Here is a 14,583-nt window from a genome sequence, read left to right on the forward strand (position 1 = left end):
ACCACCATTACAGGGGCAGGCCAGGACAGACAGGATAGAGGAGTAGGATAGGGAGAGGAAGAGGAGGTAGAAGAGAGGAGGTACGAGAGGAAGAGAAGAGGGAGAGGAGACAGGGGTGGAGACAGAGGAGGAGAGAAGAGGAGACAGGGGAGACGAGAAAATGAGACCGGGGAGGAGACAAGGACAGCCAGCTACAGTAGTCTAGGACTTAGGGAATAAGTTTAGGGACAGGGCTCAGCTACAGTAGTCTAGGACTTAGGGAATAGGTTTAGGGACAGGGCTCAGCTACAGTAGTCTAGGACTTAGGGAATAGGTTTAGGGACAGGGCTCAGCTACAGTAGTCTAGGACTTAGGGAATAGGTTTAGGGACAGGGCTCAGCTACAGTAGTCTAGGACTTAGGGAATAGGTTTAGGAACAGGGCTCAGCTACAGTAGTCTAGGACTTAGGGAATAGGTTTAGGGACAGGGCTCAGCTACAGTAGTCTAGGACTTAGGGAATAGGTTTAGGGACAGGGCTCAGCTACAGTAGTCTAGGACTTAGGGAATAGGTTTAGGGACAGGGCTCAGCTACAGTAGTCTAGGACTTAGGGAATAGGTTTAGGGACAGGGCTCAGCTACAGTAGTCTAGGACTTAGGGAATAGGTTTAGGGACAGGGCTCAGCTACAGTAGTCTAGGACTTAGGGAATAGGTTTAGGGACAGGGCTCAGCTACAGTAGTCTAGGACTTAGGGAATAGGTTTAGGGACAGAGCTCAGCTACAGTAGTCTAGGACTTAGGGAATAGGTTTAGGGACAGGGCTCAGCTACAGTAGTCTAGGACTTAGGGAATAGGTTTAGGGACAGGGCTCAGCTACAGTAGTCTAGGACTTAGGGAATAGGTTTAGGGACAGGGCTCAGCTACAGTAGTCTAGGACTTAGGGAATAGGTTTAGGGACAGGGCTCAGCTACAGTAGTCTAGGACTTAGGGAATAGGTTTAGGGACAGGGCTCAGCTACAGTAGTCTAGGATTTAGGGAATAGGTTTAGGGACAGGGCTCAGCTACAGTAGTCTAGGACTTAGGGAATAGGTTTAGGGACAGAGCTCAGCTACAGTAGTCTAGGACTTAGGGAATAGGTTTAGGGACAGGGCTCAGCTACAGTAGTCTAGGACTTAGGGAATAGGTTTAGGGACAGGGCTCAAGGTCCTCTGGCCTGAACTTCCCACAGATGTGTCATGCACTGGATGGTAAGCTGGTTGATTGATACATTAATATGGCTGTTTTACTGCTTTTGTGATCATTGTAAAATGAGTACATATACAAAACAGTCAAAAATGAAAAGTGAATTCAACTAACATGCAGAGAGGTACAGTAAAAGCCTGTGACACCTTGTTCCTCCTTCAACCATCTAAAATGAAACAGTCATATTGTTTGAACAACAAAATATCCTTCACCTTTTTAAGAAATAAGACATCTTAATTCTAAAGTTCTAAATTATAGTCTTTCTACTTTTTATCCCCGGCTTCAGATGAGCTATTCATTCTGATTGGCAATCTGTTCTTATTTATTCTCCTCAGGATTCAAGTGATCACGGAGAAGATGTGAAGTTTTACCCTGATTCATGAGCACGCTTACAATTCGTGGAAGACTTCATTTCAATGCTGCTGAGAAATTATTCACCCCAACAAATATATATATTCTGCTTGAAAGGAAATAGGTGTCGAAATGAAGGTCTCATTTTGGCTCACAGTGCTAGATTTCAAGTTTGAGAGACGAATGATATCCTGTACCATGGGTTTCAAGTCCTAATGAGTATAAAGGAGTATAAATACGTGGTAAAGAGCCGCCCGGGGACAGGAGTCGTCTAAGACTGCGGCTGACCTATAACACGCAATTGTCTCATCCAGACGATTATAAGAAGAGTCAGTAGAGTCAAACTTAAGAAAAATCAATGCCCTTTAACAATTACTTCTTCAATTATTTAAATTAGGCTCCTCTCCTCCTCGCCTCCTCTCCCGTCTCTACCATTCACGTCTGTGGCGTTTAGTTCTCTATTCAGTAGGAAGCTGTTCCATAGGCTACTTCCCATACTTGCTCTGAAGGTGATTATATAGGGCTCGTGTATCCTCACTCAGTGAAGGGATGTTTCTGCTTTTGTATGAACTGAACACGTCCACTGGGTTCGTCCTAATCGCCTGTAGATACTGAACTGAACACGTCCACTGGGTTCGTCCTAATCGCCTGTAGATACTGAACTGAACACGTCCACTGGGTTCGTCCTAATCGCCTGTAGATACTGAACTGAACACGTCCACTGGGTTTGTCCTAATCGCCTGTAGATACTGAACTGAACACGTCCACTGGGTTCGTCCTAATCGCCTGTAGATACTGAACTGAACACGTCCACTGGGTTCGTCCTAATCGCCTGTAGATACTGAACTGAACACGTCCACTGGGTTCGTCCTAATCGCCTGTAGATACTGAACTGAGCACGCCCACTGGGTTCGTCCTAATCGCCTGTAGATACTGAACTGAACACGTCCACTGGGTTCGTCCTAATCGCCTGTAGATACTGAACTGAACACGTCCACTGGGTTCGTCCTAATCGCCTGTAGATACTGAACTGAACACGTCCACTGGGTTCGTCCTAATCGCCTGTAGATACTGAACTGAACACGTCCACTGGGTTCGTCCTAATCGCCTGTAGATACTGAACTGAACACGTCCACTGGGTTCGTCCTAATCGCCTGTAGATACTGACTGAACACGTCCACTGGGTTCGTCCTAATCGCCTGTAGATACTGAACTGAAAGAGGCACAGTGAATACTGTACATCTAAATGACTATTTTATCCTCCTATCATTTAGCCTACATTACTTAGTTATTTAAAAAATAATCAATAATACATGCTACAATTAACTAACTATGGATTACTCTGTTTAACTATGAGTTTCTATCCACCAGCACTACACATGTAAGACGTAACGCTCCTCAGAAATCAATCAGCCCATAAGCTCACTGTACTAGCTCAGTGTTCTGAGGGAGAGAGGGGTAAGCAAGTGAGAAGTAAGCGATCACTGTCGCTACACATGAGAGAGCGAGAGCGAGATGGGTTGAACTATTTGCACATCATTACCACACTGCATATAGACATAATGAAGACATTTGAAATGTCTTTTGGAACTTTTGTAAGTGTTATCTTTACTGTAAATGTTGTATTGTTTATTTCACTTTTGTTTATTATCTATTGAATTTGCTTTGGCAATGTAAATATGTGTTTCCCATGCCAATAAAGCCCCTTATATTGAAATTGAATTGAGAGAGAGACAGAGAGAGAGAGAGAATGAGAGAGAACAGAGAAAGAGAGAGAGAGAGTAAGGAGAGAGAGCATTTCGCAATATAACTGCTGTTATGATACTGACAAAGTACACCATGATACTACTTCTGGAAAGTTCCCTGGCCTAACCCCATTCATCTCAGTCTGAATGCAGTACGGTGCCAGCAAAACGCTTCTATTGAGCTCAATCGCCAGTCAGAGATGGAGGTGAATGAAATCTAGCCTACAATATTCTCTCTCTACTTCTCCCCTGAACTCAGCAGAGGTGACTGAGCATTTATCCACGCTTCCTAGGCTGTCAGCTCCTCTCTGAATTTGTATTATTCATTAGTTTACCATCAGGTGAATTTAGGAGTTTCCTGATGCAATAGAAGACTTGTTGTAACTAGCTAAAACTATATCAGAGGAACATTTTCTCTACAAATTTAAAATCTGGAATGTTCTACTGGAATCCAGCCTTCTTTAACTTTGCCAACCTGTGTTGTTTTGCATGGTCATGGTTGGCACTGCCTACAGTCTCACTAGAGGAGGGTAAGGGTTGTTAAACAGCGGAGATGTAAATTACAAGCACACCTCATAAAGCCCATTGTTTATGATAGTAAGTAGTGTCAGTGAGAGCTGCTCTGTCGTGGATTACATAGAGGGTTATGTATTAGTCTCCAATAAAGCACATCGGAACCTTTGATGAAGAAGTGACTTCAATATATGCTTTTTATCTCCACTGTGGTGGTGTTGTTTAATCTACTGACACAAAATGACAACAGTGAAGTTGTGGGCTGCTCTTATACATAGTCAAATATTAATTTGAGATCAATATGATCAATATGATTCCTTTATTGATCCCATCAATATGTAAGCAGCATTTCTATTGCCTGGCTTCATCCTACATCCCAGACAGACAGACAGACCTTCAACAAGGCTATACATAGCTGCAGTTTATCTGAGTCCTCAGTTCAGGGGATGGTCTATGAGAGCTATAGCTTGCCTCAAGAATATACCAAAATCTCCCATCTAATGTTACGGATGGCCTTCCACCACTCCTCCTCCCCCTCCTCCTCCACCCCCTCCTCCTCCTTAGCTCATGGCTGACTCTTGTGTCAGGGCCTGTGCCAGGTGCTTGGAACACTGAGCCTCTCCAGAGACTGGAGGGACTGGTTTCAACCCCAGCTAACTGAACAAACCAACACTGTGTTCCTTCCTTGTCATGCAGATTGTTGCTGTGTGTTTCATTTTCATCTAGGCCAAGATGTTCCCTCAGCTAAAACAAGACCTGCACAAGTATTTCTGTGTGTTCACGGGCCAACAGGATTTAGTCTGGTTGGCTCCTATCCGAGGAGCTGAGTAGCATTTTAATGCATGTTCAATGTAGGTTTGTTCTTAGGTAAAAATAGCACAGCCTCTGCACATTTTTGATTTAGAATAAAATACTTCAACAAAAGAATGAAAATGCTTGAACTGAAGTTGAAAAATATGATTGAAAGGATCATTTTTTTTTTCTCAAAACAGCTTTTCAAATGATTAATACTAATTCAAGCTAACTGTAAATAACTTCAGTCACTGAACTGACAGTGACTGACAGGCACCTTGACAACCGGTTGATGAATGATGAATGTCAGATATGGTCATCTCAGGAAAGACAAACCTTGTCTTTCTCCCCTCTCCCCTCCTCAGCAGCCTCTACTGTGGGATCTAGATAATCTTGCAGAAAGAGCGGCGCTAAAACTGAGGTGATGCAGAAATAATTGGTTTCTATGGAAACCGTGCTCCCGGTCAGAGAGTTTGCGTGCGTCCTCCTCTCCTCCTATCTACATGAGCCACAGAAACACAGATAGACGGCTGAGTCTCAACGTTGAGTGAGTGGGGAATAAGAACAGGATATACTGAGATATGCCTTGTTTCATCATTTCTCTGTACAGCTTCCCTTGAGTTTAAGTGTAGAGTTTTTTACTCGTCTTTGAGGGGGTGAAACTACCTTATTATTAAAGACAGATTTGTCCTTCAATGTATTAGTCTTTACTTAAACTCACAAAACTTAGCAGTTACCCAGGTAACAATAATGGATTAAATGGAGAAGAACGAGGTGTGTGTGGGAAGTGTATGAATGTGTGTGTGTGTGTGTGTGTGTATTTAAATGTACTAATGGAAACTAACTACCTGGACACCACTGGCGACCATCCACTCCTCTTAGCGTAGTTCCGGTGTGTGTGTGTGTTTGTGTGTGTGTGTGTGTGTACATTGATGAAAAGCGCATAACAAAAGAGCTTGTGTTGTATTATACACTTTACATGAAATAAACATGTCCATTGATTTATCCCTATTGTCATGTGATTACATGCATGTGGTAAAAAGGTTATCTTTATCTCCTTGCTGTAAATCATCAACACATCAACTGAACTGAGAGGAGACGTGTAACACTTATCTTGAGATTGGATTGTGAAGACTATGAACGTAATAACCGTTTCCCAGCACAAAACCCTCAAAGGGAAAACTGACAATAATGTCTGTCATGTCTGTCCCTGAGCAATCTACGGCCACTGTAGCTATTCACTATGCTTATTGAGTTATTGAAGAGGTTTGGGTTTCTATACAATGCCCTTGTATTGCCAAATGTTCATTCGTTCTATTCGAAAACTGTCCATGTAGTTCTCTAGTTAGCCTTGTTCATCTCACCTCTTATATGTCAAATTGTTAAGCCAATCGAGCGGAAAAGCCACTCAAATAGTGAACCTCTCTATCTGTCTCTCTGTCTGTCTTGTCTGTCTGTCTGTGCTCCTCTCTGTCTGTCTGTCTGTCTGTCTGTCTGTCTGTCTGTCTGTCTGTCTGTCTGTCTTGTCTGTCTGTCTGTGCTCCTCTCTGTCTCTCTCTCTCTCTCTCTGTCTGTCTGTCTGTCTGTCTGTCTGTCTCTGTCTGTCTGTCTGTCTGTCTGTCTGTCTGTCTGTCTGTCTGTCTGTCTGTCTGTCTGTCTGTCTGTCTGTCTGTCTGTCTGTCTGTGCTCCTCTCTGTCTCTCTGTCTGTCTGGGAACCTCTCCTGTATTGTGTGACAGAACTGTTCTGCTTCAGCGTCCCTGTTAAGATCTCCATAATAAGGCTGGTTGAAAGCATTACCTTGGAGCACACAATAACGGAGTAAATGAAAGGTACACAGCAGCATGAGGAAAAACACTTCATCAGAACACTGTGCTCTCCAGCTCTCCATCCATCTGCTTTTCATTCACAAGGAGACTCATTATCCAGTCCATGCTCTCTGTCTTTTTATTTACAAAGAGACTCATTATCCAGTCCATGCTCTCTGTCTTTTCATTTACAAAAATATTCATTATCCAGTCCATACTCTCTGATGCTGTGTCACTGGAGTACTAGTTTGAAGGGTCAACACAGGCTTGTACTGTACCTCTACCCAGAACATTACTATTACCATCAACCTCACAGGTTTTCAGTGATAATACGAGGTACTGTACAGACATTCAAAGTGATTACAAAGAGAGCAGCTGAAAGCATTAACAGCCAGGGTTGAAGAGAGTTGAGGTAGTTGTGGACTGGGAATGGGGTCAGGGGGTCAGGGTTGAAGAGAGTTGAGGTAGTTGTGGACTGGGTTATGGGGTCAGGGGTTCAGAGTCAGGATCAGCTGAGTTTATAAACACATAGAGCCAGGCGCAGGCAAGGAAAAGGACATCATACTGACCCAACACAGAGGTAGAGACAGACAACAAGTGATTTAGAAACTGACTGACTACAGCCTAGTGTACCATAACTTTGAGTGGCCTGTTTGTCTGTCCACATCGGTAAAACTTTACTTAATAACTTCTTGAAGCTAGGGGGCACTATTTTTATTTTTGGAAAAATAACATCCCCAAAGTAAACTGCCTATTTCTCAGGACCAGATGCTAGAATATGCATATAATTGACAGCTTAGGATAGAAAACACTCTAAAGTTTCCAAAACTGTAAAAAATATTGTCTATGAGTATAACAGTATAACTGATATTGCAGGCGAAATCCTGAGAAAAATCCAATCAGGAAGTGACTCTTATTTTGAAACCCCTGTCTTTCTATGCATCCCTATTGCCCATTGAAAGGGATATCAACCAGATTCCTTTTTCTGTGGCTTCCATAAGGTGTCTACAGCCTTTAGACGTAGTTTCAGGCCTTTATTTTGAAGAATGAGCGTAAACGTCCACATTGCGTATGTGGTCTGTTGTTGGCTCTCAGTGTGATTTTTGCGCAAAACAGAGAGGTAGCCATTTTTCCTCCCAGTCCTAGTGAAAAGCCAACTGTCCCGGTTGATATATTATCGAATAGATATTTGAAAAACACCTTGAGGATTGATTATAAAAAACGTTTATCATGTTTCTGTCGATATTATGGATTTAATTTGGAATTTTTGTCTGCGTTGTCGTGGCCGCTATTTCCGGTGGATTCCTAGGCATAACGCATCAAACTAACGGAGGTATTTGGATATAAAAAATATCTTTATTGAACAAAAGGAACATATGCTGTCTAACTGGGAGTCTCGTGAGTGAAAACATCCGAAGCTCATCAAAGGTAAACGATTCATTTGATTGCTTTTTTGATTTTCATGACCAAGTTACCTGCCGCTAGGTGTACATAATGTTTTTCTGGTATATCAATAAACTTACACAAATGTTTGTCTTGCTTTGGCTGTAAAGCATCATTTCAAAATCTGAGATGACAGGGTGATTAACAAAAGGCTAAGCTGTGTTTCACTATATTTCACTTGTGATTTCATGAATATGAATATTTTCTAGTAAGATTATTTGACCGTTGCGCTATGCTATTTAGCGTAGTTGATGACAATTATCCCGGATCCGGGATGTGTGGTTCCAAGAGAATAAGATCTGAGCATTTAGCTTGATGTGGTTTTTCAAAACCAGACTAAAAATAGTCTGTTTGTAAGAAGCTCTTAGTTCCCACTGTGAATGCAATGTAACACTGATTACATCTTATTAGACAGCTAAACTAATCTGTTAGCCTGCTGCTGAGAAGAACTCGCGGGGTTCCAAATCAATTTGTTTTAATCTTGACATACTTTTACAGCCTCTTATGATGACTATCCTCCCTGTTGAAACGAAACAGCTGTCATGTCAGTAATATAAAAGTATCATGTAAAACATTATGGGAACATGATAACGGCCATTCCACATAATAATGGATTGATGTTAGATTCATGTTAGATTGAGGGTAGACTGGTAAAGTTTGACCAGACTGAGGTTGGATTGAGGTTAGATTGAGGTCAGGTTAGGTTTGACCTGAGGTTGGATTGAGATTAGATTGAGGTCAGGTTAGGTTTGACCTGAGGTTGGATTGAGGTTAGATTGAGGTCAGGTTAGGTTTGACCTGAGGTTGGATTGAGGTTAGATTGAGGTCAGGTTAGGTTTGACCTGAGGTTGGATTGAGGCTAGATTGAGGTCAGGTTAGGTTTGACTGGAGGTTGGATTGAGGTTAGATTGAGGTCAGGTTAGGTTTGACCTGAGGTTGGATTGAGGTCAGGTTAGGTTTGACCTGAGGTTGGATTGAGGTTAGATTGAGGTCAGGTTAGGTTTGACCAGAGGTTGGATTGAGGTTAGATTGAGGACAGGTTAGGTTTGACCTGAGGTTGGATTGAGGTTAGATTGAGGTCAGGTTAGGTTTGACCTGAGGTTGGATTGAGGCTAGATTGAGGTCAGGTTAGGTTTGACCTGAGGTTGGATTGAGGTTAGATTGAGGTCAGGTTAGGTTTGACCGGAGGTTGGATTGAGGTTAGATTGAGGTCAGACTGGTGAACTAGTTAACTAGTTACCTGAGGTCAGTCTCTGAGAACCTCCTCCGCAGCATTTCCTCTTCATCCATCTCCTCCTGTGACTTCTGTGTGACTACAGTGGTCCTCCTCTGACCTCCTTTCTCTTTAGCCTCCTCCTCCCCTTCCCTCTGTTTACCCTGCCCTCTATGTGTACCCCCCTCTTCCCCCCCCACCTCTCGCCCAGCTTCCTCTTCCTCCAGCACCTCCCCCAAATGTTCATCCCCTTCCCGTGATTGGTTCCTTGATTCGGAATAGATGAGGACATGACAGAAGCGCGAACGTGGCACATGCAAAGCAGAAAGGAAATTAAAGAAAGGTATGTGAAACCAAACTGCAGAAATAAGGTCAACAATGAGACAAAATGGAACATACATAAAACAGCTAAACTAAACAAACTAAAAGCAAAAAACCTAGACATGCAGATCTGTTTCAGTTATGTTTCAACACGAGACAACCCATACAGCATACTACATGGTTTCACACCAGTATGAGTTACCAGTTACGGGCAAACCCCAACCTGAAGCAGTAGAGTTCAAACATTTAGCTCTATTTTCACCTAGGCAGAGCCAAACCTGAACTCACTGGACAGTGGGAAATAGCACAATGCTAGCTGTGGATTTTCCCCTAAAGTTAAGAAACCAAGTGAAAACTCTTTTCATTGTGGAAAATGTCTGTACTTGGCAACTTTAGTTGGAAGAAAGCTTCATGGCCTTTGGGGTTTGCCCATCCCTGGCAGGCCACAGGTATTACATCTAGGGCTTCTGTCTCCCCTTAGTGTGTTGCTGCATCCTACCTGATCTTCTGCTTTCCTCGCGGCCGTTCTGACTGGACAGACATGTAGCTCGTGCTGCTGAACCGAGAGGCACTACTGGTTCTCGACACAGCGGACACGTCGCTTACATCACTGTCCGAAGACTTGGCTGACATGTTGTCTGAACCCCGCTGACCATCCCTCTTCTGTAAAGGAGAAACACAAACCACTCAGCACACAACTAAAAATAGACTTGAAAATGCGACTTTGTGGTAATTATTTTGTCCCTTGATGAGTTTTCCCCCTATATGCGCTAATTGTTAAGGACACCTTCCTAATTATTGAGTTGCACCTGCCCTTTAACCCTCAGAACAACCTGAGCAAATTTCAGGTCTGCTGAGCGCACACTTGAATGTTGTGAAAATTCTGTGCAACTTCAAGCGCGCGATTACTGTGAACACTGAGGCTGTACCCGCTTTAAGTTAGATTTGACAGTGATCAAGTAGGCTACTATGGCTATTTGATCATAATGTAGGCCTACCAGAGTGACCTGCCATAAAAATAAAAAAAAGAGAAAATGCATCCCATAACATTTTAACATGGAAAGAGCTGTTCTATTGTTCAGCCTACAGTAGCAGCCAATGTGTGGTGTTCAATGTAGGTCTACATTCCATGAGATTTTTGAAGAAAAAAAAAAACATGCAGGGATTGACAATAACTTTTATCCACTCAGACAAGGAGGTGACTGAAAATGTTGTTGGGTTGTTTGATGCAAGAAACCACTTTGCAAAATAAAACATTATTATTCTCATACCATTACTACAGAGAATCAGACAAATGATGCTACCCTCTGCCTTCTTAGCTTATTCAAGCCTAACTCAAAATACAACGCTGACAACAACAACAAAAAGCTCTTTATGCTGGCTCATGTTGACACCAATGCTTCTCCTTTGGGTGGTGGACCATTCTTGATACACACAGGAAACGATTGAAAGTGGAAAACCCCCTGTGGAGGCTACTGAGGAGATAACGGCTCATAATAATGGCTGGAACAGAGCAAATGGAATGGCATCTAAAAACCTGGAATCCATGGAAACCATGTGTTTGATGCATTTGACACCAGTCCACGGATTCCACTCCAGTCATTACCACGGCTCGTCCTCCCTAATTGAGGTGGCACCAACCTCCGGCACTTCAAACGTTTTTTTTACCCATTCACCCTCGGAATGGCACACATACACAATCCATGTCTCAATTATCTCAAGGCTTTAAAGTCCTTCTTTAACCTGTCTCCTCCCCTTCACCTACACTGATGAAAGTGGATTTGACAAGTGACATTTTTCCATTTAGCAAACGCTCTTATCCAGAGCCACTATCAGGAGCAGTTAGGGTTAAGTGCCTTGCTCAAGAGAACATCGACATATTTATCACCTTGTCAACTTGGGGATTTCAACCAGCAACCTTTCTTGCCCAACCTCTTAGCTACCTGAACCGCTAGGGTACCTGCCGCCTCATAGATTTCACCTGGATTTACCTGATCAGGCTATGTCATGGTGGTCATAACGTTTAGAACACTCAGTGTATGTGATGTAGATAATAAACTATTTGCCTATTGCAAGAGTTATAGTCTTGTGGGGAAGGAATTTATCAAAGTATTACTTAGAAAATTATAAGATAAAGGACAATAGAACAAACTTCCATGTGGCCAAAATCTCTGCTTTCAGTGATTTGTTGGCTTTCTAAGGAGATCCGTTCGTCCAAAAACAATTGCTGGTCAAAGAGCAACTCATTCACATTCCTTATGGCCAATGTTCTAGGAGGAGGACACAGAGAAATACTGTGTTATATAACCAAATTATATTGAGCGATAGTAAAGTTTTCTCCCAGTATAGAACATACTGTTAACCCATTAGTTCGGGTCTATAAAGCCTAAATGTAAGCTAATAAAAATAATTTGGCATAAACAAGAAATGGGAAAAGGACATCTTAGTAATTTTTTTTTAGAGCAAGTTGGTGAACCAAGACTTGATGTTAAAACATATTAAAATCATCTGCAAAGAAAGAAATGGTATATTAAAAGCTTATCTGTGTCCAGAGGAGCATTACAGTTTGTAAACATACGGTTATAGTTTGTGGCACTCCTCACAACTAACAGAGTTGACAAATGTTTCATGTTCCACCTGCTTTTCATAGAACTATAAGTGTAATGCATGCTTAGTGTATTCCAGGGCAGTAGTTATCATTCCACACACTTAAAAGGAAGACAGGACAGGATGGACATTCTTTCTCTTATAAGGCTTGGCTCGGGTCTCTTTATAAACACACTTCACTTGACTACTGTCTGTGTGACTCAGGACACAGTCACCGCTACATACCATGGATTCACAGGGTTGATATAATACCTCATGTAAGTACGTATACTTGTTCATGAAGCTTGCCAAATTGTATGTATGATGCGGTTAACATCCTGCATGTATGATGCGGTTAACATCCTGTTTGTATGATGCGGTTAACATCCTGTATGTATGATGCGGTTAACATCCTGTATGTATGATGCGGTTAACATCCTGTATGTATGATGCCGTTAACATCCTGTATGTATGATGCGGTTAACATCCTGTATGTATGATGCAGTTAACATCCTGTATGTATGATGCGGTTAACATCCTGTTTGTATGATGCGGTTAACATCCTGTATGTATGATGCGGTTAACATCCTGTATGTATGATGCGGTTAACATCCTGTATGTATGATGCGGTTAACATCCTCTATGTATGATGCGGTTAACATCCTGTATGTATGATGCGGTTAACATCCTGTTTGTATGATGCGGTTAACATCCTGTATGTATGATGCGGTTAACATCCTGTATGTATGATGCGGTTAACATCCTGTTTGTATGATGCGGTTAACATCCTGTATGTATGATGCGGTTAACATCCTGTATGTATGATGCGGTTAACATCCTGTGTGTATGATGCGGTTAACATCCTGTTTGTATGATGCGGTTAACATCCTGTATGTATGATGCGGTTAACATCCTGTATGTATGATGCGGTTAACATCCTGTGTGTATGATGCGGTTAACATCCTGTTTGTATGATGCGGTTAACATCCTGTATGTATGATGCGGTTAACATCCTCTATGTATGATGCGGTTAACATCCTGTATGTATGATGCCGTTAACATCCTGTATGTATGATGCGGTTAACATCCTGTATGTATGATGCGGTTAACATCCTGTATGTATGATGCGGTTAACATCCTCTATGTATGATGCGGTTAACATCCTATGTGTATGATGCGGTTAACATCCTGTTTGTATGATGCGGTTAACATCCTGTATGTATGATGCGGTTAACATCCTGCATGTATGATGCGGTTAACATCCTGTATGTATGATGCGGTTAACATCCTGTATGTATGATGCCGTTAACATCCTGTATGTATGATGCGGTTAACATCCTGTATGTATGATGCGGTTAACATCCTCTATGTATGATGCGGTTAACATCCTCTATGTATGATGCGGTTAACATCCTGCATGTATGATGCGGTTAACATCCTCTATGTATGATGCGGTTAACATCCTGTATGTATGATGCGGTTAACATCCTGCTCGGCTTTGATTTGATTGCTGCACGGGACACATTTACTGAACATTTTACTGTGTTAGCCGTAAGTCAGTTTGTATACAAAGTGTCTACTTAATGTCCATGTTATGAATAGAATGGGAAGGAAGGGCTGATATTGGTCTTGCCTTAAGAGTGATAGTCCTGCTTCACGTGTACTGAACATGGATGTGTTAAAGTAACTCCATGTCAGTTTGTTGGTAGAAAAAGTGTGATGCTAACAATGTTCTACTTATGAAAAGGAAAGGACGGCTGTGTCACTGTGTCTTGCCTTGTTGTAGTCCTGTTCCAGTCTGGAGTCGCACCCGGCCCCCTGCTTGAACTTGTTCACCTTCAGCTTCATCTGTCTGGTCCTCTCCTCCACATCCATAGCACCTAGGGAGCAGAGTGGTCAGTGGAGGTCATACTCAGGAATAGGGAAATCCTGGTTGGAAGACTCCCAGAATCACAAGGGAATCATCTGTTATCCTCCAACCAGGATTTCTGGAAAACCTGGGAATTTGGGGGAAATTCACTGATTTTTGCAACGCTACTCAGGAATAGTCTTTTGAAATGTTTTGGGGGCTCTGGTATAAAGCACTGACTGAACAAGTCCTCAAGATATCGGCATAAAAAAGGTTTCTACTTTGATTAAGGAACCCTGAACTCATTCGGGTATCATTTTCACATGACAATGTTATTGTATAAAAGTGTTGCATGCAGCATTCAGAGTTAGTTCACCCAGACACCAACAGTCAGTCAGTCCATGATGTCACATAACAGTCGGAAAACCCAAACAACAACTTGTAAGAGATATTCAATTTCATAATGAAGGGGTTCACTTGGAGTTTACGTGAAGGGTTTGAATGAAAGGTGTCAGTTATTCCGTGTCAAAATCTCAGACATGCTCTTTTGGGTCTGGAGCCCTAACTTTACTATACAAACTCTTAGCCATAGTTTTACTGAAATAATTATTTATAATATTTCTTCTAAGCAGCCACCAACCTCCCAGAGCTCACAGAGGCTTTGGGGGCAAAACGTGACTGTCCACATGCCACAGTGGGCATGTCAGGTCAGTCAGGTCTGTTAGGTCAGTCAGTCAGGTCAGTC

The 14,583-nt window shown here is 42.3% G+C and overlaps 1 protein-coding gene across 14 annotated transcripts in view; it reads right to left on the minus strand.

The window, feature by feature from the left end:
* LOC110485663 (regulating synaptic membrane exocytosis protein 2) overlaps window positions 1-14,583 on the minus strand; it is a 216,587-nt gene that overhangs the window by 33,040 nt on the left and 168,964 nt on the right. For 8 of the 14 annotated variants that reach the window (XM_036944152.1, XM_036944163.1, XM_036944154.1 and 5 more), the window contains 2 exons: window positions 13,766-13,869; window positions 9,903-10,066 (listed from right to left, as the gene is read on the minus strand). The exons of 5 other annotated variants lie outside the window; for them this stretch is intronic. In XM_036944152.1, the coding sequence (XP_036800047.1) occupies window positions 9,903-10,066; window positions 13,766-13,869 (268 nt within the window). Of the gene's footprint in view, window positions 1-9,109; window positions 9,240-9,902; window positions 10,067-13,765; window positions 13,870-14,583 lie in introns of those variants that run through there. One more of the 14 variants, XM_036944213.1, reaches the window with a different exon arrangement.

Source organism: Oncorhynchus mykiss, chromosome 2 (assembly GCF_013265735.2).
Source record: "Oncorhynchus mykiss isolate Arlee chromosome 2, USDA_OmykA_1.1, whole genome shotgun sequence".
Taxonomy (NCBI): domain Eukaryota; kingdom Metazoa; phylum Chordata; class Actinopteri; order Salmoniformes; family Salmonidae; genus Oncorhynchus; species Oncorhynchus mykiss.